A 26,804-nucleotide genomic window follows, 5' to 3' on the forward strand; every position below is an offset into this window, starting at 1 on the left:
GCTTAATTGAATGAAGGAGTTTGGAACAATTCAAGGTACATTCTAACTAATCTGGTAGAGCGTATTATATTCGGATAAATTGTCAAAGCAATTGAGTGACAAATTTCTAAAGCAAATAATTTCAACCATCTGGCACACAGAGAGATAATAATAGGTTTCAAATAAAAACAGGTTTAGGTTTTCTCAGGCCAGGCTTGGTTTGGACGGGTGATATGACTAGGGAAACAAAACCCTTTGCCCCAAATGAAATAAAGCCCAATTTCAGGCTTGCCCTTTCTCCTGGCCCATAGTCAAGCCACTGCCCTGTATTCTTAATAGATACCACAATTATTATTATTACCATTATTCTGCCTGCATCAATGCTCACATCCTTTTGGCTTGGATTGATGATGGTATTTGTTAAGCACTTACTATGTGCCAGGTACTATAATAAGCACTGGGGCGGATACAAGCAAATCGAGTTAGATACAGTCCCTGTCCCATGTGGGGCTCACAGTCTCAATCCCCATTTTACAGATGAGGTCACTGAAGTCCAGAGAAGTTAAGTGACTTACCCAAGGTCACCCAGCAGGCAAGTGGCAGAGCTGGGATTAGAACCCATGACCTTCCAGCTCCTAGGCCCACACACTATCCATTATGCCATGCTGCTTCTCACTGGCCTGTTTGTCTTAACTTTTCTAAGGTGCTCAAGGCAGCCCCAGGTACATCCAACAGGATTTGAAGATTTGAGCTCAGCCTCAGAAAAGAAAATTAAGGGCCTGTCTATATCTCTAAATAGTTTCCCTAAGAAAACATGCTGATGGGGTCCTAAGGGAAGGAAAAAATGAGTCAGAAACACTGAGTGAAGTGCATACTGAGGCGGAGGGGTCTTGTGGAGCTTTCCCTAACCTATCCTGATGTCCGGATGCAGACCAGAGGGGCGGGTTGGGGTGTAGTCATGGGGCCGTGTTCAGGGGCTCGAGGTCAGGCCTCGAAGGGTGAGCTCCTGGAACAGAAACTGATCTCCGAGCAACTCATGCTCAAAATGGACCCATCCAAACCACAGATGTCATGTCGCCAACTGTGCAACTGCCAGACAAACGAACTGAGAAGTCCAACTCAGCTTGCAGCCATCCTGACTACCCATTCCACACCCTCTCCATGGGGTAGAAAGGGCAGTAAAGAAGGAACATGAGCTGTGCAGATTTCAATGCCTCTGGAGGGTCGCCTCCCACAGGAAGAGTGTCGCCATCCCCAGATAGCAGGGTTGGGCTCTTGGCCGAGCAAGGAGAGTCTGCATCTCACATTCATCCACCTGGTGGTCTGGATTGAGAGAGTGTGAACTGAGAAAGGCCACCTCAGGGTCCAGGCCGGAGAGGTATTTGGAGGCAGGAAAAGAGACCAAAGACAGGGGAGGAGGGGAAGGTTGAAGGGCACAGCTCTCTCCTTACGTGCTTATTTGATGCTTTTCAAGTCCCCCGATCTCTCCCTTTTGATGCAAATAAGAGGGAACTTGGAAGGCAGGAGTGTGCCTGCTTTGGATCCTAAATTATGTATGGGAGTGCCATTACCACACTGATTTCCCAGCTAGTACTTTCCAAGCTCTCAAAACAGTGCTCTGCACACAGTAAGCGCTCAAATACAATTGAATAAATGAGAAGCAACGTCTCCTTTCTCTGGTCTATCCTTCCACCAGTTTTTAAACAAAAGGCACATGCTCTGCTCAATGTACAAACAACATTTTGTCTTTTTTGCAAAATTCAGGTTATAATCAAGTACTAATAAAATATTATCTCAAAGCTTCTAATACAATAATACTCTGAGCAGGAGGAAGTGAGAGAGGTGGGAGAATCTTGTGGATAATCTGTGGGCAGATAATTGAGAGTTCACACTGAATAATTAAGTAGTTTCCCAGGCCATATAGATTCCTTCCCTACATTTAATCTATTTTATGGGCAGGGGTGTCAACTGGAACACTGGATTAAGAGTAAATGCCACCGTTTACAAAAAGACCCTGTTTTCAGTCTACAAATTGGCCAAATTAACTTCTGTGATAATCAATCAATGGAATTTATTGAACCCTTACTGTTGCAGAGAACTGTACTGACTGCTTGGGAGAGTACAGTACATCAGAGTTAGTGGAGAGGTTCCCTGCCCCCAAGGAGTTCAGAGTCTGATAATGCTCTGGAAGTGTTACCTTCAGTGTTACACAGTTTCCTGAGAAAATATATATCATCTGTTAAATGTACTGGTTTGGAGAGCTGATTTATTTTCCATCTCTGAAGGCATAAACATGACGAAAATTTAAACATAGGAACTTTTTTTTTTGGTCAAGGGGAAAAAAAAGAAAATTCAATAAGAAACTGCATGATAGATTTGAAAGATTGGAAACTAATCAAGAAGAATGTGCCATTCTGTACATTTAGAAACTGTGGAAAATGGAGTACAATGTGGAATCTATGTCTGGCGCTAAAGAACCCAGATTAGGTTGGGATTTTAAGGAAGCTTCAAAGAACGTTGCTGAAGGGAAGGAATGAAAAAAATGAGATTTGCTAAAACGTTAAGAAAATTGGTTGAAAGGGGTTATAACTTTAGAAGGATCATCAGGGAAAGAGGTTATAACTTTAGAAGGATCATCAGGGATTCCTAATGTAACAAATATAATATTGCATCTTCTCCATCTCATGTGGAAAATCATTTATAAGGCTCGGTTGGAGTCTGTCTTGTAAAATTATTTGCCCATTTATGACAGAGAAATCTCCAGCTTTCCATATTCAAAAAAGATGAGACTATGCTACTTTATGAAGGCTTTTCAAGAGGAGACTGAATTGTAGCCATTACATCCTTAAAAAATGCAGAGTAAATCGTTTTCTGCTAAAATGTTACAAATGCAGTTGAATTTGAAGGCAAACTCAAACTGACTAAAATGGATTCAATTTTTTCACGCTTTTTAACAATAAGAAACAAGTTTATCTTTTCAATGCCTTAGAAATTATAGCTTTTTGAAGCATAAAATACCGTATAGTTTGAATTTTACAAATTATTCAAGTTTTAGGTTACACTAAACTCTTGAAAAAAAACCCTGCAAAAACTTTCCAAAATGAAAAAGACAAGTTACAATGACTCTTATGTGAAGTATAATTTTACATACCTTGGTCTCCGAAATGCTAAACCATATTGTTGGCAAGCCAGCCCCACAGTGGGAGTGTAAACAATAGGCATGAACTTCTCAATGTCAGAAGTCAGCACTTTGTAAAAGAGCTTCTCATTTCGATCCTGAAGACCCATTAGGAGAATATATCTGTGGGGAATAAAATAATAATTAACTCTGCACTGGAAGACCCAGGTAGAGGAATCTATATATGAAATGGCTGCTCAGAAAACTGATTTAAATCCTTCTCAACCCAATATAAATTTCTGACATTTTTGACATTTATTACACAATTGCACTATGTGCTCTTCACTGGGGGTATATTCAAGATAATCAGATGGGACACACTTCCTGACTCATCTGGGACTCATCCTCTAGCTCAACCCCATTTTACAGAAGAGAAAACTGAAGCTCAGAGAGGTTAAGAAATTTGCTCAAGGTCAAAAAATAGGCCAGTGGCAGAGCTAAGACTAGAACTCAGTTCTCCTGACTTCTAGTCCTGGACTCTTCCCACTAGTTCACATTGTGTATCCCTGAGTTGAGTTAATGAGTGTTTGATTAAAATGCACTTTCAAACTATTGCCTAACATCTAACTGAAGGATTCTAAGTTTGAGCCTGATGTCAAATGGCCAAATAACCTATTTAATTACTGGTAAATAGACTGTACCCTGTCAAAGAATGCCCAATTAAAATGCCATTAAATATCCACTTTGAACTCTACATCACCATAGTCTAAAGGGAAGAGACCCCACCCAAATCCACTTTCTTAATCCTCAGCCTTCAAATACTAAAGAGGGTTGCCATTGCCTTGAGGATAAATTCTACAGGATCATTTCAAAACCCCCAAAGTAAAAGGAGTTTGATTTGAAAAAGGTGTTCTATCCTTAATTTCAATTTTTTCAAGACAGTTAAAATGTGCACATACAGGTAATGATAAATTAGTAATCTTACAATCTTAACAGCAAGTTTCTTTAACAAAAAAAAGAGAAAGTCAGGAGATTATCCTTAAGGGCAATGTCAGTGCTGTAATACCTAGAATTTAAAAAACACTCCGTGCTTTTCTTGGATTGTTTTTTCTTTTTAAAAATAGAGCATTTTTTTTTATAATGCCCTTAGAGGGATGCCATCAGTATCTCTCCCACCAAAGCAGAGGGAGAGGCAGGAATAGCCATCAATCAAAATAACCCATCAGTTCCTGTCCTGCTCCTCTCACTCTAGGGAGAAGCAGCAACAGTGAGAGCCTCTGCTTTTGCAACCTTTAGAACACTGGGAGCCTGAAACTTTTCTCCTCTAGTCACAGCTTCCAGGTAACTTTTTGGTTTTTAATCACTCTCCATGTTTTTTATATTGCTTGCTTCCATCATTTTACCTTTCCTTACATTATCTGCTGCCAGTCCCTTGTCCATCCCTCTATCTTATTCTGAGATTGCAAGCTCCTTGGGGTTCAGGGACTAGGTCTAAAGAGACTGTGTCCAAGTTGATTTTCTTGTATCCACCCCAGTGCCTAGAACAGTACCTGGCGCATAGTAAACACTTAACTAATACCACAATTATTATTATCATCTTTAGAGTGTGTCACATTTCCACTACCCTGAGAACTGAAAAGTTCCACCTATCCTGAGACCTCTAAACTCCTAACACTGGCCCTGACTGAACACAATGTTTCTGGGTAATGATTTCTACCTATAAACACTATGACTTTAGCCTTCTAGTGAATCAATATTTGAATAACTTTGTGGAAATGAAAGTTATATATTCCAAACTTTTTCTGTCATGGCCATTAGATGCCCTGAAAAAAATGGCTATTTAGAAACTCCACAGGGCTTAATTTCTAGGAGGAGTGTTTTATTTGGCCCACATGGATCCTGCTGAAGATATCACGGGGCTCAAAATATCATAGGGGGGAAAAAGAAGTAAATAAATACTTTAAAGTCTGTTCTTTTTAAAGTAGACTATTTTAAGAACAAGTTAATAGCTCAAAACTCAGGATTAATACTCCAAACATTTGAACAGTCACTAAAATCAAGTGGCAGATACACTACATCAATCTACAAATATCCCCTCATATTATCTATTAAATTTGCCTGCTCATTAATAAGATGAAATTTTTCCAAAGAAAACCAAACAGTTCCAAGTAATCTCTCCTAAGGTCTCAGAGATAGCCTGCCTTGCTTATCGATGAGATAGATTAGAGACCATCCTAACAAGGCTTCAGTTGTGAAATAATAATAATAATGATAGTATTTGTAATTGAAATGATACAACTACTAATAATTGTAAACTCGTTATGGGCAGGGAACGTGTCTACCAACTCTGTAATACCATACTCTCCCTGGATGCCCTGGAATTAGATGGGGCTTTTCAGATTTTCAAATATCTTGTATCAGCTGCTTTTTTTGTCCTCAACACATTCCCAGGGAGGAAGGGTGGGGATGGTCCCGATTTGGAAGTGGCCAACTCTTCCACCTTCAGAGGACCCCACCCCGTAAGGTGTCCTGGAACCAGATGGGTGGGAGGATACACTGGCTGAATAGGAATGGTAACTCACAGAACAAGCCCAAGAAGTGAAGGAGCCAGGGTGACTCATCTGCACAGCACCCACCTTGTTTGAGTCTAACAGAATGTTTGGCACAGTGTTTAGCACTCAGGAGGTACTCAATAATATTGATTGGCTGATGCCATCTTTCATTTCTTCTGACCAGACATAAAACAGTGGGGGGTAGTAAGGACACATTACCCATTGGGCAAAAGGGGCAGCTTGTCCTAAATCCACCAACCCTTTTGTCCCCTAATTTCAAGAGAACCCACTGAGATAACAGGGAGAGTAGAAAACTTGGGGGATTCATGGTGGGGAGGGGGAGAGGAGAGGCAAACATGGATTTCCTTTGCCTCAAACCCACCAGTTATGTCACCCAAGCTTGGGCAACAGCTCCCAAATTTCTCTGCTGTTGGTCTACTGAGAGCTTTATTTCCTAAAGCACTGTGATACAAAATCTAATCTGCTTAATCTCTAATCTTCCCATCCTATTTTATCCCTTAATGCCACTTCAGCACTTCTGTATCTCCCCCAAGTCCCTGACCTTCACCCTCCAGTAGGACTTCTGCACAAGTCTCTATGTTCTATTTCCTGCCTCCTCCTACTTATAATTTATTATCTCCTCACTAGATTGTAAAAGCCTTGAGGGTAATTCTACTATACTCCCTTAAGTGCTTAGTACAATGCTCTGCACAAAGTAGACAAAATAAATACTACTGATTGCTGGTTCCCAGGAAAGAGGTAGGAAATACAGTCTTTGCCTGTTCATAGATGGGAAAACAGAAGCTGAGAACTTTCCCTATATCCCACGATTAAAGCAAAGTCAGAACTATAATAGGGGTCATGGCCCAGAATTCTCTCAACTAACCTGGACTATAGGCTTGACTGAGGAAGCATTTAATATTCTTTTTTTTTTGTTTTTAATCTTTACCCCCACCTAGTGAAGCTTAGTAACTTTTACTGAATATACCCTTATAGAAATTTGACCTTTGGAGAAATGAATGAAATTTTTCTTTTCCTACAAATTTTCCTAAGAATTGAGAAAGTATATTTGAGCAATAAATTAGGGTTATGGGAAAATATTTTTTATGCTGAACATTTTTTCCTGTGTAATTAATAAAACCACCAAAGAATTTCACTTCATCAACTGGGAGTGTGCCCACCATGAAGCAAACATACTCTCAGTTATTAACAAACAAATGCATTTCTATTTGAGTTCTTTACCTGTCTAAATCAGTGGTCAGCCGTTCAAAGTTTTTAAGAACTCGAAGGACCTGAATATCTTGACTAAGAAAGCAAGGAGGCAGTAATCCATGAATGTTCAACTGTTGTCTCTCTTCCAAGGTGAAAGCCATGCCCTGAGGAAAAACAACATGCCATAAATTTGTGAAAAAACACATTTTTAAGAGCAATTTTTATTTTTAAGTGGTTAATGTACTTAATGTAGAGATTAGAAGTCCAAGAGTCAAGGCTCTTGCTTATGACCTCATCCATATTTTGCTTATCATGCTATAGCTTAATTTCTTCAGCAGTAAAAAGGCAATCTTGATATCACTCCCAGAGGTCCAGCTTCTTAGAAATCATAGGGTTGGAAGTGCAAGAACCATCAATCAATAGTATATATGGGGCATTTACTGTGTGCACAGCACTGTACTAAGAACCTGGTCTCCCAAGTACAAAGTATTCTCATACAACAGAATTGGTAGACATGTTCCCTGCCCATAATGAGCTTACAGTCTAGAAGATCTCCGAAAGAGTGCTGTCTCTCCATTCCCTAAAGCTTTATAACAAAGTCAACTCCACTTCAGCCCTTGGCAGCTCTCTACACTGTTTCACAATTCCTCTGTTCAACAAATTCTTCCTAATGCCTAGCTTAAACCCTATCTTCTGAAACTTGAGATCATTCCTTCTTTTCATGGAAAAAAGAGGAAAAAAAAAAGGTGCTCACTATCATACATTTACAAGCTCACATCCCTTCATATACTTGAAGATTTATCAAATCTCTTTCAGAAAACTGGTCAAAATAAGAATTTTTTTTCATCTGCCCACGGTTAAGGTGACCTCAAGGAGACAGATGAGATGATTTCCAAAATGCTCTTCTTCCAGGCCTGTGATTCTAAATTAACTTGGTTCATCAAATTTTGACAAATGTTGTTGAATATCTGCCGAAACAAAGATCGCATGCTCCTTGGTTTCGGGACAGCCACCACAAAAAGTTGGAAAATTTTAATTAGCACTGGTAAAAATTACTTTATTACATTGAAAACAAATGTTCCCAAGTCACAGATGTTTATTCATGAAAAATTTGGCAAAAGGAGTAACATACTTAGCTTGTTACATTTAGAAACTAGTCAAGGGTGAACGTTTTTCACAAATCAAAATGAAGCAACCCTTTGGAATGGAATATAACTGTGTAATATGTTCAAAGAGTCAAGGAAGCCAGACTATTCTTCTTTCAATGGAAATGGCAACTAAGAAAGTGAATCGCGTTAAGCTCAGTAAATATTCTTCAGAAAACATAGGTGATTTTTTTTTCTAAAACATTCAGACCACCAACTCCTCAAGAACCTCCAGTAGTTTCCCATTTACCTTGGCAACAAATAGAAACACCTTACCATTGCTTTTAAACACCTCAATCAGCTCAGTCCCTTCTACCTTACCTCATTTATTTTCTACTACACCCAGCCTGCCTCCCACTACACCCCAGGTTACATTCATCTCCCCTTTTCCTTCCTCCTCCTATATATAAATTTTAGTGTTTGTCTCCCTTGAGAGATTTTAGGCTCCTGGGCACCAGGGATCATAACTACTTAGTCTATTGTATTCTTTCAAGTGCATAGTATGATGCCCTGCAACATAGTAAGTGCTCAACAAATACTATTGATAAGATGGTGTTCAGCATATTCACTTAGTACGTCACTATAATTGAGCCTTCTAATCCCCTCTTCAGCATCACTGCTAGCTAAACTTGCATTAAATCTCCACTTTATCAGATTTGACATTGCTGTGAGGGTCAACTCTAAGAAATAAACTTTCTAAATCTCTAAGAAGTTTTTTAAAAAGACTTTATTTTTCCTAGCAGACTTTGATCTTGTGGGGGAACACTGCACGAATTGTAGCCTAGCACTCTGATGTAAAGGGAAACTGAAGCTGCATTTGACATTCTTTAATCTAGTTCTTCCCAGGTTTGAAAGACTTGAAATAAGGGATGATTTTATTGTGAACCCCATGTCTGGGTGCAAGTGTTGTTTCCAATCTAAAATCCATCCTAGTAACTACTTTTTACCATGCATATGTTATTTGCATCATCCAGGATGGAATTTCATGCAACAGACTGTGCCTGATTCATTTAGGGAACTTGAAAACTTTTAGGGACAATAATGTAGCACTGTGGAACTGGGAGGAGACTTTGAAAAGGTGGGTATGGGCACAATGACTCTAATTAATCAATCATATTTATTGACCACTTACTATGTGCCAAGCACTGTACAAAGCACTTGGGATAGTACAACAGAATTAGCAGACACATTCCCTGCCTATAATAGCTACTCCCATGCCCTTCAATTACTACCTTAGTGGCAGGAGAGATATCAAGGTGGAAAGGAGAAGTCAGGGGTCACCTGAAATATTTTGGTGCATGTTGCTGCTTAACCCTTAAAGGTAATTCCTTGCATTCCTTTTTTCCACAAAAGACTGGCCACTACTTGTTCCTCTCCCACAGCATATTTGTATTAAATTTTCAAAGGGTGAAAAATGAAAGCTAAAATACACATTGTAAACATATCTCCTCTTCCTGAAAAAATTTATTAAGTAAAATACACACCGTAAATATGTCCCCTCTTCCTGAAAAATTTATTTTCACTCAAACCAGTTCAAATACTGTTCAGTGTAAAATATGTGTGAGAAGAAAGTCTTTATGTCCAAAGCAGCACAGTCTCCACAAGTTGCTACAGTTTCTTTGATAAGTGTTTATTAAGTTTTTTGGATCACACTATAGCAGACAACTAAATCCACACAGTTAACCAGACAGTAATTATGACTCATCTTATGGCACTCATGTCTTATAGACCCTCTTTCTCATAGGCAAAGATTGTCCTTAGTAAGGGTGTGATTTTCACATGGAATTTTCTGGCATGTCTCATTTAGGTACAGTACATGGTTCCAATACCTTTTTTTCATGTTTTGAAATGGGGATTCAGTCAAATTAAACAATATGAAACATCTCATATCTAGGTAGGGAACTCAATTGTTATTTTTTTTTAGTATGCACTGTGGCTTCATTTTCCCCACCATCTAAACATTACTATTAGTGCTTAATTTGGAGTCCCTTTTGCTGATGTTACTTTTCACAAGGTTCTTCCTAGTGCTGTATTCTGCATCATCCAGCAGAGAGGGCTCCAGGTTCAATTAGGCTCAGACTTCCTTTTATTTCTTTGAAAGCAATGAATTTAATCAGTCATATTTATTCAGCACTCACTGTGTGCAGAGCACTGGACTATTCATTCAATAGTGTTTATTCAGCACTTACTATGTGCACAGCACTGTACTAAGCACTTCAAATGTACCATTGGGCAACAGATAGAGACAATCCCTGCTCGTTGACGGGCTTACAGTCTAATCGGGGGAGACAGACGGACAAAAACAAGACAACTTAATCACGATAAATAGAATCAAGGGGATGTACACCTCATTAACAAAATAAATAGGGTAATAAAAATATATACAAATGAGCACAGTGCTGAGGGGAGAGGAAAGGAAAGGGGGAGGAACAGAGGGAGGGACTACACTTTTGGGAGTTTACAGTCTAGAAGGGGAGACAAGTATTAAAAGAAATTAGATATGCTGTGGGACTGAGTGTGGGGTGAATAAAGGGTACGAATCCAAGTCCAACGGTGACAGAGAAGGGGGAGAGAGCAGGGGAAATGAGGGCTTAGTCAGGGAAGGCTTCTCAGAGGAGATGTGGCTGAGGGCAACAGAGGTCATCACCCACCCCTTCAGGATGGTGCTCACCTATCTTTAAACCCACAACTGCCAACCTCATTCCAGTTTACAGTGATAAAAGCTGATGTAAGATTTTCTGCTCTCTCTTCCTGTCACATGTGAGACTCACAGTCTAAGTAGGAGAAAGAGCAGGCATTGATTCCCATTTTACAGATGAGGAAACTGAGGCACAGAGCAGTCAAATAACTTCCCCAAGGTCAACATAAGGCCCATGAGTAGAGCCGGGATTAGAAACTCTGACTTCCAGGGCCATAAGCAACCACTAGGTCACTCTGTTCCAACCTCTGTGATTTCTGCCTCGATGCAATTGTGATTTACAATGTGAATTTGTTTATGTAGCTCTATTAACTTTGATAGACTTGAGTACACAGTTTTGGATAATTCTGGTGAAAGTAGGGTATTTGCTCTTGGTTCAGAAACCAATTCCCCATTTGTAACACTGCTTCTATGAGAAAACTGGCTCTTTTTTCAAATATTTTGACTCAAGACAGTTTCTTTTTGACTCAAGACAGTTTCCTGGCATTATTTGTGCCAAATATTGTGCCTGAACATACACAAGTATGGGTCCATAGACTCTCTTCAATATTGCCTAGATCCCTTGGATTGGTTTCATCTGCACACTGTGTACTTCACTTTTGGCATTCCACCACTTGTTGCGTGAAGGGTAGCTACACATTCCACAACCCAGGTGAGAAATATAAAAAACATTTAGGAAAATCTCTCAATTCTCAATCCCAGAAACTGAAGATGATTTTCTAGGGACTAGTTGGAGAAGTATAAATTACACCAAACGAGTTGGTCTTTGGCTAGTGGTTATGTTAGTTGGACTAGATTAAACTCAAATTTACATTTACTCAAATTACATGCTTTTGTTACTGTGCATAATATACGTAAATATTTTCAGAATGATAAAAGGATCGGCTTGCCCTATGATTATCACATATTTAACTAATTGTATGAAGCACAACGATCTTTCTGTTTCGTAAACAAAGGCAAGCATGGGCCTAACCATCTACATTATTCACTGAGCCCTCTAAAATCTAGATGCTTAGACAAGAGCATCTGCCAAACCACAGGTATGTGGGGTGGTCACGATATCTCAACACTAAATTATTCTGAAGAGCAACTATCCAATCCCAAACATCTGATAACAAACAGCTGCTACCTGAAAAGGAAAGAGTCACAGAAAGAAGGGTTAGAATTCCTGCCACACAATAAGGGCAGTGAGGCTTTGTGGTAATATGGGATTTTAAAATGGCAGACTGTTGATGAAAAAGTAATTAGAGGCAAGAACTGCTCTCCTCATTTCCCTCATCTCTGTCAGAAATGAAAGCATTGCCTGCCAAAACATTCAATCCTTTTAAGAAATCACTTGAAACTTTCATCCTCTCAGAGCCCTGTTATATTTTTCCAGTGCAGATTTTTATTCTTAAATTGCTTTTCCCCATAGGTGTCTGAGTGAGGGTGGCTTTCCCAAACCAACGAATTCCCCTCCATTTCACCTTTCTTCCCTGCTCTGGCCTGGGAGCCTTAGCCATAGCCCTTCGCCCTGTAGTCTCACTTTTTTTTTATTGTTTTTTAATGGCATTTGTTAAGCACTTATCTGCCAGGTACCATACTAAGCACTGAGATAGATACAAATTAATCAGGTTGGACACAGCCCGTGTCCCACAGGGGGTTCACGACTTTAATCCCCATTTTACAGAAGAGGTAACTGAGGCACCGAGAAGTTAGGTGATTTGCCCAAGGTCACACAACAGACAAGTGTGCTGCCAGGGAAATCACAAAGGTGGGAGATTTTACAAGAGGGACTGGGTGGAAAATCTGCGAGGAAGCTGTTATTGGGAGGTACACCGTGGCAGCCAGTTCAAAAGTGTTGTTGGTGATTCCACCTATCTAAGCAGTAGTGTTTCTGCCCAAGCACACAAAGTGGTAGGCTTCTTGTTGAAACTCTCTAAGGAACAAAATCTAATTCAAATTCTCAAATCCACCAGACCACACCCACCTCCATCTTCAAAATCCTTCACAATTCCACCAGCTCTATTAAGTATTCTGGGATTAATTTCCTCCTTCCCAGGTTTTGCCTTCCTAACAGTGACACTTAGCAATTACATATATTCATCTACATACTCTACTAATTCATCTTTCCTTACTGTTGCAATTACAATCAATCATATTTATTGAGTGCTTACTGTGTGCAGAGCAATGTACTAAGCACTTGGGAGACTACAATGTAAGAGAGTTGGTAAAAAAACACTCCTTGTTCACAACCAGCTTACAGTCTGATCTAATACCAGTTGTAGCTTCATTTTTCCCCCTCCCCTCACTACTTGTAAATAAACTCCTTGTGGGGTGGGAATGTGTCTACAGATTCTGATGTAGGGAGCTGTGTTGCCTAGTGGAGAGAGCCCAGGCCTGGGAGTCAGAGGACCTGGTTTCTAATCCTGGCTCCACCACTTGCTTGCTGTGTGACCTTGTTACCTCATCTGTAAAATGAGGATTAAGACTGTGAGCCCCATGTGGGAAGGGGTCTGGGTCCAATCTGATTGTCTTGTACCTACTACAGAGCATACTAATAATAATAATAATGTTGGTATTTTTTAAGCGCTTACTATGTGCAGAACACTGTTCTAAGCGCTGGGGTAGGCACAGGGGAATCAGGTTGTCCCACGTGGGGCTCACAGTCTTAAACTCCATTTTATAGATGAGGTAACTGAGGCCCAGAGAAGTTAAGTGACTTGCCTACAGTCACACAGCTGACAAGTGGCAGAGCCGGGATTCGAACCCATGACCTCTGACTCCCAAGCCCATGCTCTTTCCACTGAGCCACGCTGCTTCTCTAGTACAGTGCCTGGAACACAGTAAGCACTTAAATATCATCTAAAAAAAAAAAAGAGGAATGGCCCTGCCTCTTCTCATTCTATAGAGTTAGATGGCACTGCCTACTGTCATTGCTGCGAAATCAAGACACTGCTATTGCTATCCAGAAGGATTGTGGATTGTGTCCATTACCAGAAGAGCTGCAAATCATGCTTTTCATCTCACCCAAAACGGTTCCACTGCACCACTTCGGTAACACTAGGTGGCAATATTGATGGTAAATCTTATGCTTTCATTACAATGATATGCAATCCTGCTTCCTGGAACATGCCATCAGGATGCCAAGTATTTTCAAGGTAGTCCGCAAATACTTTACCCAGAGCCAGACGTGTATGGAGAAACTATTATCTTGAAAGTGTTCAGCTGTTGAATCCAATACCCTTTAATGGGGTTCCCTCTAACTTCAAAAGATTCCACTGCCAAAAACTACCAATTGAAAATAAATAATATACTAACCACAGTTTCCTTAAGCAATACTATTTGGCTCCTCTAAATAGCAATTAGGCTCCTAATCGCATTTTCATTACAAGTTCGTTTTTTAAAGGACAGTCAGCAGCAAGAAATGTGCTTTTACTTCTTTCTAATTTGGCCCCGTGGGACTGAAATTTGAAGCAAATGGCTTTTTGACACGAAAAATATCTTTTAGTCATGTGTCATAGGATAAGAACAAAGACTCTATTTTATCATTCTGAAGTGGCATGCTTACTCTTTTTTGACAAAATGCCAGCTTGCAAAAAGAAAATCATTTAAAACTCCTAGAACTGCTGTTGGGACTTAACAGAACGGGGCGGGAAGAGACTTCAATACACACTTCTCCATCGGCATATTACATAAATGGTCCACTGTTTATTGTAAATACACTTAGCTCTGCCTTTGGTTAAAATGTTGTTAGGAAACTAAGGAATGATCCTCTGACAATGTGAGCCTGTTTGGATGTGGTGCACTGCGAGGGTGGGTAGTAACAATTTGTGTATATGTAGAATATGCTGTCTGATACCAGTCAATTGATCAGTGGTATTTACTGCACACTTACTGTGTGCAGCACACTGTACTGAGCACTTGGGAGAGCATAGTAGAGTTGGAAGACATGATCCATGGCCACAGGAACATTTTAAAAAATTACAAATATGAGAAATGGCCAAGTACAAGGATATACACATAAGTACTCTGGGGCAAACAGCAAGTGCTTATGGGGTATAGTCGCAAAGGCAAAAGTGAGGGCGAAGCAGCTGGACTAGTGGATGGAGCCTGGGCTTGGAAATCAGAAGGATCTGGGTCATCTTGTCTGTTGTTTGACCCTGGACAAGTCACTTCCCTTCTCTGGGCCTCAGTTACCTCATTTGTAAAAAGGAGATTAAGATAGTGAGCCCCATATGGGACATGGACTATATCCAACCTGATTAACTTGAGTCTGCCCCAGCACTTAGTAGAGTTTGTGGCACGTACTAAGTGCTTCAAAACCATTAAAAAAAAAAAAAGAAAAGAAATGAGGATTTAGTCAGGGTAGGCCTCTTGGAAGAGATATGATTTTTAATACGGCTTTTAAGGTGGGGAGTGTGGTGGTCTGTTAAACTCAGGGTCATGTAACTGTACACCTTATTGGTTTTCCTTAATATTATTTACAAGAACGCAATCTTTCACATTATAGGAGAATTTGGTGTATTTATCGATTGCTCCTCTTCAAGAAGATTAAACTATTTTATGCCTCTTGTAGGTAGGCCTAAGGTTGAAAAGACAAGCACCCCAAATCTGCTCGCCAAACGGCCCCAGCAATCAAAAGTATTTCTTGAGTTTTTAATTCAATCGCATTTATTGAGCGCTTACTGTGTGCAGAGCACTGTACTGTAATCTGGACACAGCACTGCACAAGGTGCTTAGGAGAGTACAATAGAGTTAGGACAAGAGTCCCTGCCCTCAAGGAGCTTTTATTACACCAATAAATATCTCCTCAAAGTTAATCTATTATCACAGTACTATCATGTCCAAGACTGACTCAGAGTCAGAAAAGTCACCCTGCCAATGATAACCCTGATTCTGGACACTGACTTTATTTAACTAGTTTGGAGAGACTGGGAAAGATTTCAAATCGCCAGAGTACAGGGAAGTTTGAAAGCCAAGCACAGGATCTTAGCTTAAAAAGTTTAACAGTTTTAAGCCAAAGAACTACAGGTTGCCAGAACCACTTTCGGTTTATCACTTGCAGGAAAAAGAAAACTTTATGTGGCTCCAGACAAAGTCTCAAAGACCAAATGTCTCCATCTTCTGTGCTTCCAACTAGGTTCCTTGAAAAGCAACAATTAAGATTTAAAAGCTTTCTATTGTTCTTTGTTTGCAGGAACAGATTTCACATGCATTTCAATCTAATGTTATTATGACAGACAATAACATTAATTTTCTAGTCAATAACATTTCACTGACCAGAAAATTTGTTTCTATCCCTAGAGAAGCAGCATGGCTCAGTGGAAAGAGCACGGGCTTTGGGGTCAGAGGTCATGGGTTCGAATCCCGGCTTGGCCGCTTGACAGCTGTGTGACTTTGGGCAAGTCACTTAACTTCTCGGTGCCTCAGTTACCTCATCTGTAAAATGAGGATTAAGACTGTGAGCCCCACGTGGGACAACCTGATTCCCCTGTGTCTACCCCAGCGCTTAGAACAGTGCTCGGCACATAGTAAGCGCTTAACAAATACCAACATCATTACTTGTCTCTTGTCAGCTTATTAAATTTCTCAGCCATAATTAATATACTGACATTTTCCTTTATTGGTCAACTGTATTTTTATGGTTTGCACATTAGTCCTCATAAGAAACTTTACAAATTATTACTTCTAATTTAATCTCATTCATTTAGAATGCATTTTAACATGACTATATTAAAATTCTTAAAACATATGGAAGAAAAATGAAATGATGTATTCAAATAAATAAAACCCACATTTTGGGAAGAGTTAACTCTTTGAAAAATAAACTAAATGAAGGGTAAACAAATATCCAAAGTTGGTATTTACTTCATAGTGTAGAAATAGGCATCGTCAGGAAGGTATATTTCCAATGAAATACCAAATAGATTATAATTTCCTTTTTAAAACAATTTTCTAATTCTCTGTAAGAATGCTGCCAATTTCAAGTCTGAAATGTCTTGCTTTTCAGGGAATAAAGCAAATTTATACCAAAAAGAAACCTTGAAATGTTTTATCAATAATATCTTGAATTTGGATGGCATGTTTTTGTTTCCAGGCGGCTTTCATAATACTTCTCTAATTTTATCCATACAGCATCCCAGAAAGATTAAATGACTTGTATGAAGCCGCATAGCAGGCCCATGGCAGATCAAGGCCTAGAACCCAAGATTACAAACTCTCCGATACATGCTCTTTCCTTTAGATCAGGATGCCTTCCAAGTAGGATGGCCAATAAAGCTTGTCTTGAAGGGGTGATAAAGCAATCAAGTCTTTAAAGTTATAGGGAAAATAAATCAAGCAGACAATGCTCCTATGAAGTAATATTCTCATGGCAACAACACTTGAGGGCAATCCTAGTGCAACCCCATTTGGAATGAAAACACCCAGTGAAAACCATCTCAATCATATTTACTGAGCACTTACTTTGTGCAAAGCACTGTACTAAACACTTTGGAGAGTACAACATGACAGAGTTGGTAGACAAATTCCCTACCCACAGAGATTTAACAATGAAAACTATAATGCTATTGGCAGAAAGTGGAGCTAGAAAACTATTTTGAATGATATTAGCTGTTAATAGTCCATTTTCCTCTTAATACCCTTTTTTATATAAATGTCACCAAACTGGAACCAATAGCTACCTGATATAACAAGGATTCCCTGATCTGTGAAGTGAATCTTTTTGAGTCATGGATTATTCCCTTATTTACTGATGTGAAAGGAAATACAGCTCAATGCCAATTAACAGTTGTCAAAGACAATTAATCATGTCTATATACATTTCTCTCCACATGTGAGCTCATGAGAAAGAAGAGATTTAATGACAAAATATAAATGATAGTAACGATAACTGTGGTATTTATTAAGTGCTTACTATGTGCAGAGCACTGTACTGAGCACTGGGGTAGACGCAAGATAATCAGGTCCCATGTGGGACTCACATTCTGAGTAGGCGGGAGAACAGGTATTGAATCCTCATTTTGCAGATGGAGAGAACTGAGGCACAGAAGTGAAATGACTCGTCCAATGTCACATAGCAGGAAAGTGGCAGAGGCAGGATTAGAACCCAGGTCCTCTGACTCCCAGGCCCATGCTCTAGCCACCAGACCATGTGGCCATATTGAGGAGTGAAGACACATTAGAGGGACGATTCTAACACCTTCGTTGTCCACCACAAGCTAGACCAGATGTTTTTTCTTTGCAACAAAGCCTTGCTGCTTTTCCCAGGATTAGAGAGGGAAAAGGGAGGATACAGAAAGCATGAATTCAAATGAAAGACTACAAATTCAGTACTAATGGGGGTCTACGTTAATCAGGCTTTTTGTTATTAAATGATTTTTTTAATTTACTTTTGCCTCTATTATTATTTTTGGAACTATTTCCCCTATCTGTAACTTATTTTAATGCCTGTCTACCTCTGTAGACTATTAGCTCCTTATGGGCAGGTATTGTGATTACCAACTCTATTGTACAGTACTTTCCTAATAAGCGCTTAGTACAGTGCTCTGTACACAGTAAGCACTCAATGAATACCATTATTTTTACATACAAAACAAAATAATTGATGCAGTTAATTCATAATATACGTGATTACCTAACCAACCAGCTACAGCATAATTTTGAAAACAAGGGGAAGAAACAAAAGAGGGAGAGATTACCATGGAAGAAAAGGAACTAACAAATTAAAAGGACAAAGATTATTTTTAATGGTATTTGTTAAGCACTTAGTATATATCAAGCACTTTTCTAAGTGCTGGAGTTGATACAGGTTTATCAGGTTGGACACAGTCCCTGTTCCAGGGAACAGCATCAGTAAAAGGAAAGAGCAAAGGGAGAAATTAGAGAAAGACAAAGAATCTTAGGGAAAGACAGTGACCCACAACTGTGGAGGGAAATGGAAAAGAGAAGTGACTAATTAGAAAGAGATTATGGGGTTTAGTGAGGTTCCAAGAAAGGTGAAAATAATTCAGGAGATGGATAATGGAAAGACAAAAAGACAGATGGACCATAGGAATAGAGGGAGATGGCAGAGAGGAGGAGAGTGACAGGAGGAAAAAGAGAGGAAAGGAGGAAAGAGAAAAGTTCAGGCAGAAGGATTACTCTTAATTCACTAATCTTGACCACAGAGTGCACAGAGTGGCAACGATAGTTCAGTATCATGGTGTGACGGATGCAAGACTTAGAAGCCATAGTTCAATGAATTTGCATTTTCTCCCTTTTCCATTTCCACATTTAATCACAAGAGGTGATCCTAGCAGTGTTCAAAAAGCAGGAGGGAGAGGTAGCAGTAGTATGAGATCTGGATAGACCAAGATGAACTCAACTTCTGACTGGACTCAAATCCCTTCTTGCCCAAACCAATTTTGGACTTGCTCTTGAATTCTCTACCTTGTATCATTTATTTCAAGGAGGGCAAAGGCCCAGTGCATGGATATTTTTAATGGAATACTGCCCCCAGTCAAGATTTCCAAGTAGGTGGGTGAGGAATTCTGAGTAAGCCTTGAAGAGATCAGTATTTTCATCTGTTCCAATTCTTGACTTTCCTACACAAGCCCAAGGGAGCTCCGGGAACACTGGAGTTCTACCAAGCTGATGGGTTTACCAGTTCTTTTCTCTGAGTTTTTTTTCAGAGGAGGAAATGAGGGGAGCCTATCAGCATGTGCACTATTAGCAACTTCAATGCCAGTATTTCAGCAAAGCAGACCTCTTATTTCCCAGATCACAGATTTATAGTATTTGCCACTGCCAAGGAGCCCCTGAGCTTCCTTCAGGGTACATATATGAAATTCTCGCCTGGACCCTTTGACAGGATAATTGTTTCCAAACACCAAACACTATTAAATGCAGTCCTTGAAATCAAACTCTTCAAATAAATAAAAATAAAAAAATATCAGAGGCTGATTTACACTTATTTTTCTTTCCTCTTCAAAAGAAGTAATCATCATCATCGACAGTACTGATTGAAGGCCTAATGTGAGAACACGTACTAGGAGCTTGGAGGATCCCCAGCAGTAGAAGACCATTCTTTTTTCTTTTTATGGTATTTGTTAGCTGCTTACTATGTACCAGGCACTGTACTAAGCACTGGGACACATACAAGCTAATCAGGTTGGACAGAGTCCCTGTCCCACATAGAGTTTCAGTCTTAATCCCTCTTTTACAGATGAGGGAACTGAGGTCCAGAAAAGTTAAATGACTTGCCCAAGGCCACACTGCAGACAGGTGGTAGAGCCGGGATTAGAACCCAGGTCCTCTGACTCCCAGCCTTGTGCTCTTTCCATTAGGCTTCTCTTGCTGCTTCTCCTTGAGGAGATTACAATCTAAAGCACTGAGTACCCCATAATATGGCCATGCCAGTGACATAAAGGAAATCTATAACCTGAATGCAATCTCCGTCTTCTGCTTATTGGTCCATTTTATCCTGGATTTACTTACCTAACTTTGAAGCCTTGAAAGGAAACGGATTCAAGTGTGTAAAATGAGATTAAAAGAAACAAGCAAACCAAAATTAGGGGGCAACTACTAAGGCTTAAAAGTGGAAGATTCAAAAACCAGAAAAAAAAAAAAGAAAAAGAAAAAGAAACTGCTTTTCAAATAGCAGATGGTGGGCAGGTGGAATTTTAGCTCAGGAAGTTTAGCCGGCCAAAACTATCAGTAAGTTTGGGGGGATTTTGGAAAGATTTCAAGGTCATCAAATCATGGCACACATCACTACAGGGAAAGATATGGGTGTGCAAGGAAAGTTAGAAGGTGCAACCATAAACAGTAGGATGGATTGGAAGGAGGGCAACCAACACACAGCTCCTCCCTGCATCCTGTTGTCACAGTCACAGACAAGAGTACTAGGCTGTATGGATCACTGGCCTGATGCAGTAATGGCATTTCTTCTGTTCTTTTGTTTTACAAAGATGACTTTGTCTTTATTGGTTACACTTCACCCTCAAGGGCATCACCTTTGAAAAAAAGGTTAACTATTTATGAAATAGACTATATGAATATATTAAATACACAAATTAATAGTAATAACATTATAGTAATGTAAAATGACTCTATAATAAATAATGAAGCATTTTGGGCTAGTGAATAAAGCAAGGGCCTGGGAGTCAGAAGGACCTGGGTTCTAAACCCAGTTCTACTTGTCTGCTGTGACCTTGGGCAAGTCACTGTAGCTCTCTGTTTCAATTCCTTCAGCTGTAAAATGGGAATTAAGACTATGAGTCCATGTGGGACAGAGACTGTGACCAACCTGATTATTTTGCACCTACCCCAGTGCTTAGTACAGTGCCTGGCACACAGTAAGTGCTTAACAAGAACCATAAAAAATATATAATACCTATGTTTCAAAAGCTAAACATCACCTAAAAATGGGCATTGACAGAAGCAACTTCAAAGACTCACAATCACTGAGGCTGGATCATTCAAGTGAAGTGGAGAAATGAATATCTACTTAATTTATTCCACGGAGACAGTGAAAGTAGTCCATTCAAGCCTTCTGTGGTGAGTTCAGTGCGCTGCACACTATAAGTGCTCAGTAAATGCCACTGATTGACTTAGATTATATTCAGTTTGGCGGGCTACATGAGCAACTCAAGTGGATCTTTGCTTACTCCTCCCTTTCTCTTGCATTGGGCACCATTAGGCAATAACTCCAATTTGTAAATATGTGCAGAAAAGACAAAAATTTGGAAGATAAAGTTTGGTAAATTCAGTCACACCAAAAAAAGCAAAGTTAATAAGAAGGAAAAGTGATGGCACTGAAAGTTATCTGACTGCAAACTATTTGTTTAAAAGGGAAAATTTTGTGTTCTGTGCCTTAAAAACCTTAAAAACCTGGCAGAACAAATCTGGAATCAGCATGACAAGCGTATGGTGATTAAAAACCAAAAACCAACAACTTTGGCAATTTGCTGATGGGCACAGAAATAGAGGTCAATTTCCAGCTATTAGAATAAAAAGAACTTCATTACAGAAAAGATTTCTTTTAAATCAATGGTTTCATAATGGTCGTGAATATAAGGATGAGTTTTAATTGTCCATTTTAGGCAGGGCAAACCAGAATCATCTTACCTGTCATGTCGATGGCCCATTAATTAAGACATCTCTGAGTAATCAATCAGTGGCATTTACTGAGTACTTACTGCATGCAAAGCACTGTATTAAGCCCTTGGGAAAGTACAATAGAGTTTCCAAGTACTGTACTACTCACAGTAACTGCTCAATAAATACGACCGATGGGAGGAGCTCTCGGTCTATGGGGCCACAGATATTAAAATTCATTCAATCGCATTTATTGAGCACTTACTGTGTGCACAGTAAGTTACAGATGGGGAGTAGTTGTTATTATGCAGCAGTTACACTTTAAAGTGGTCCTGGAACGTCAGATATATTAATTTCCAAAGATCAGGGTAGTAAGCTCCAGCTAGATAGTAAGGTTAGGGGGTAAAGCAGTTCCTTGGGGGCAAGGAATATGTCTATAGACTCTGTTGTATTTACTCTCCCAAGCTTCATTTTACACACAGTAAGTGCTCTATAAATTCGATTAACTGATTAAGCGGGCAGGTGGGGAGAGCTTCACTCTCTCCAACTGGAAGAAAGGAGGGCCCAGAGCATCTCCTCTCACTTCCTCGCTTGAGAGAGTGACCCAGTGGAGTCCCACTACGTGGAAAGAGAACAAGCCTCCCAGAGAACTTGGAATGCCCCATTTAATAAGTTCTCATCCTCCTAAAGGATCTCTCAGTCCCGAACAAACCAATCACCACATCCACTGAGAACAGTACGTGAACATTTCATGAGCATGCTGCTTCGGCATCTTTACTCTAGATTTTCCAAATTCTAACAGTGCAATCTCGACATCCTCACACTCAGCACGTGCACCAAGCCTCCTCAGCAGATTCTTAATCAAATCGACCTAGAGTTCATGTAAGACACACTGTAAATAAAAAAGGACAAGAATTCCTACTTTGAATCCAAGTGTAACAAAAGCAAGCCTTTCCACAAACAAACCACTGCTGAAATTCAACTATTGGAGCATTTGAAATTCAAGTCTTACATTTCTTCCCAAGTCTTAGACATCTTCTGGCAATATTCTCTTAATAGCAAAAGCTGCCAAAATAAATCAGACCGTCACCTGTGCAGAATGTCAGACTTTTCATGCAAAGACCTACTATGTGAGCCAATTACAAAGGACGCTGCCTTCCATTTTAGAAAAAAATACACTAATTCCCACTTGAAGAATTTAACCTGTCACAGTTTACAATGTGACTCTAAACTCTAAATAGTCAAAAAAAAAAAGACAAAGTTAGGAACCAATTTACCATTTTCTCTTTTTCAATGTTATTCCCAAACTAAAAGCAAAATTTTTACTGTACTTGGCAGCTAAAGATCTAGAAATATTTTCTTTAAATAACCTCATTTGCAGAGTGTTCATTTTTAACTTTACTGTAAGAATTTGGTGGGGAATACCAATTGGCTTAAAAATTTCAGCCTTCAGGATTTTATTTTAGAAATACAAAGTTTCCAAACAAAACAATGCTTAAACTTCACTAATTCCCTCTACTACTCTAACAAGTTCCTCTGGTACAGAGTAAGTCCACTTTAGACAACACTAATATCCTTTCTGCAACTGTGAAACTTTGAAATGCAAAATGGATAATCCTGCAATATATTTTCCAAGCCATTTAGATGCTCTTTTCCCTTTTCACTTACTGTAAGCCCTGAAAAGGGGGAAATTATATTATTGGAACTGAATAGAAAGTTGAAAGTAGGTTGCTGAACACACCACATATTATATAATTAAAGCAATTCTATAAGTACCGGGCTTGCCTAGCAAGCTATGAAGAGGAGCAAAATGTCCACTCTATTCATATGGTATCTAGCCCATTCAGGAATCATCCATGTAGAGCCACGGGAAGTAAAGACTTCTCCAAGGGAGTGAATGTAGATGTAGAATAGAAGGGAACCCAGAACCCAAGTGAGAGCGATAGGAGGAAAAGCAGAAGCCAAGGTCAGATATTTCCAGGAAAATGGGGTGATCCACTGGGTCGAAGACAGCAGAGAGGCCAAAGACAAAGGTATAGAAGAGGCTGTTGGATTTGGCAAGACAGAGCTAATTGGTGACCTTAGTTAGATAGGGCAGTTTTGGTGGAGTGAAAGGGGTGGAAACCAGACAAGAAGGGGGTGAAGTTCAGAACTGGAAGAGCCGAAGTGAAGGCAGCAGATACAGACAACCGCTCAAGGACTTGGGAAAGGAAAGGAAGGAGAGAGATGGGGTGAAAACTGGAGGGTGCCGTGGGGTCAAGGGAGAGCACTAGCAGAGACCCAGACACACACATTGTGTGTGTGTGCTACACCAGGTGTCTGTGTCAAATAATGTTGAGGAACATTTTGAGGAAATCTGCCAGAACCTACAAGGTTCCCACAGGAAGACTCCTTACCCTGTCCCCTGACTCCTGCCCTTTGCTCCAAAGCCAGTATTTTCCCTTCCAAGGATCCTGTCAACTCGGGCATCGCTTCTGAGCTGCAGAACTCGACAGCGGGAGCAGAGGTGGAGGGAGGCTAGATGCTTCAAATGAAAATCTAAACAGATAAGCATCTGGTGTCACAACCGGACCGGATGGGGCAAGGACCTGCTGAAAACCAAATTGTCTGGCATTAAAACAGACAAACAGCCCTGCTGGGCAAAGAGCCTTTTCTGAATGGAGTGAGTCTCCATCATGCAGGCAGATGTCGGAGCAAAAGCCTGCCGGTGACACAGTATTGGACTCTGATGAGATCTGATAAGTCTCATTTGGTAAAGCTCCTGTTTTATTTTTTAATGATATTTGTTAAATGCTGAATACATGCCAGGCGCTGTACTAAGCGCTGGGGGAGATACGAGTTAATCAGGTTGGAGACAGTCCACATCCCACATGGGGCTAAGAGGCTTGATCCTGTTTCGCCCCACCCAGGAGGGTTGCCACAGTGATCCCTCCTGGGTGTCTCTCTTTCCCGGCCTGTGGGGCAATAGGAAACCCAGGACCACATCAGAGGGCTGGAAAAGCCTTTGCAAGGCTCTCCTCGCTGAGCTGGCACACAGCTCTTCCTGCTCTGTCTGCCGGTTCCGCCTGCTACTGGTGGGTCTCTAGGGCCCGTAGCATTCGCCCTAATAAACCAAGGCTGCAGGCCTCCCCCCTTGCTCTTTGCGGTAAGTCTCCCAAAGGCTACCCAAACCTGGGCAGAGTATAAAAGCTCATTTCTCGGGGGAAGCAGGCAGTCTTCGGCAGTTGAGGATAAGTTCCTGGGCTCTCTGGGGATGCGCTGGAAAATACAGTCATCTGTTTTAAACAGTATTTCACACGGGTACCATCTACACTATGTGGCCCTGTCAATTTTTTTTTTAGTAAGCAGCTTTCTGCCACTTATCACACTGCCGCTCAAACAATGCCATGGCACTTCTACCCAACTTCAAAAGGGCAGCAAAAATGTTGCCCTTTGGAGATTGAGAGGCAGACGTGGGCAGTCAGAAATCTTCCAATTCCGCATGAGGCCTTTATTCCTAATTAAACTTTCCTTTTCAGAATACTTTAAATTTCCTTGGTTGTGTCAGCCCCTTACTTTTGGCAGCCCAACAGAACAAAATAAATGTTCTTTACCACAGGAAGAACATAAAAGTATTTCCCCCCTGAAAATTTTTGATGATTTAAAAAAAAAACAAACCGTAATCCAAAACACTCTACAAAATGTACGTTCCCTGGCTCATCCTGCCCCCTTCCCTCGCTCCCATCCGTGAAACTCTTCCAACATCTCAATTTGAAGGAAGATGAGTGCTGGACTAGACAGTCACAGCTTTGTCCACCATTCTTCCACAGAATTTTTGCCAGGAGACGAGTCACCACTTGAAATTGAGGGGGAGGCAGGAACAAAACAATTGGAAAGACACAACAAAACATGTACAATGTTCTTTCCTTCAGATTTCCTAGAAGAATGGATTAAAACAAGTGTGAAGGCAAGAAGAGACATTTAACACTAGAGTATTTGATACAACACTTCTCCATTCACCCCAGAAAAGAATATTTAAGAAAGGTGAGGAGAAAAACATTTGGACTTCATTCACTGCTCCTTCAAGGGGAGAATGGGCTGACTGAGAATGGGTGCTCTGTACCCATTATGAGCTCAATAGATATCATTTGTTGATTATCTAATATTTTGAGGCTGAAAGGGAACTTTTTCTGTGTATTCTTTCCCTGTTGACCCATGAAAATCATGAGATTTCCCTGTAGTAATAAGAGCTTTTCAAGACCAGGTGGGAGCCAAAACCATGGATGTAGAGAACCAGTGTGCCCTACTGGAGAGAGCACAGGCCTGGGAGTCAGAAGGACCTAGGTTCTAATTCTGCCTCTGCCACTTGTCTGCTGTGTGACCTTGGCAAGTCACTTCACTTCTCTGTGCTTCAGTTCCCTCATTTGTAAAATAGGGATTAAGACTGAGAGCCCCTTGTGAAACAGGGACTATGTCCAAATTTATTAGCTTGTAGCTACCTCAAGGGCTTAGTACAGTGCCTGGCACATAGTAAGCGCTTTAACACCAGGAAAAAAATGTAGGGAAATCCATCTGTTTCTCCCAACTCCTTCGCTCCCGTGATGAAAACAGTAGCATATTCCTTGGCAATCCAGCTCCGCCATTGATGAATGCACACAACTGTGCAATGTTCAATGAGCAATACATTTTTTTAATTGAAAAAATATGAAGGTTGAATTTCAGTCATTTAGACTCCAGACACCAAATACAAATGATTGCACTGGATTTTCATACAATAGTTTAACCAAAAAGTGCAAATATAATTCTAAGAAGAGTTTCCAAGTTAGAGGAAAACTATGCGAAGTAAGAAAGGGATTGCTTCATTACAGAAAATGCAGAGACCTTATAGATACTGCTAACCTCTATAAAGCAAGATGATTCAGTACTTTAAAGTGAATGTGGCTGGCTTAAAGAAACCATTCTGTATTGGCAGAGTACACTTGAGGCAATAAATAGGCAAACAAAACTATTATGGTTTCCAGTGTTATGGCTTGAAAACATGGGTAGAGAGCAAAACTATG

The 26,804-nt window shown here is 40.2% G+C and overlaps 1 protein-coding gene across 1 annotated transcript in view; it reads right to left on the reverse strand.

Annotated features, from left to right (window-relative positions):
* Nucleotides 1-26,804, reverse strand: part of ME1 (malic enzyme 1) — a 154,265-nt gene that overhangs the window by 99,021 nt on the left and 28,440 nt on the right. The window contains exons 2-3 of the mRNA XM_029047350.2: nt 6,892-7,025; nt 3,131-3,280 (exon numbers count right to left, since the gene is read on the reverse strand). Coding sequence (XP_028903183.1) covers nt 3,131-3,280; nt 6,892-7,025 — 284 coding nt within the window. The remainder of the gene's footprint in view (nt 1-3,130; nt 3,281-6,891; nt 7,026-26,804) is intronic.

Source organism: Ornithorhynchus anatinus, chromosome 19 (genome assembly GCF_004115215.2).
Source record: "Ornithorhynchus anatinus isolate Pmale09 chromosome 19, mOrnAna1.pri.v4, whole genome shotgun sequence".
In the NCBI taxonomy this organism is placed as follows: Eukaryota; Metazoa; Chordata; class Mammalia; order Monotremata; family Ornithorhynchidae; genus Ornithorhynchus; species Ornithorhynchus anatinus.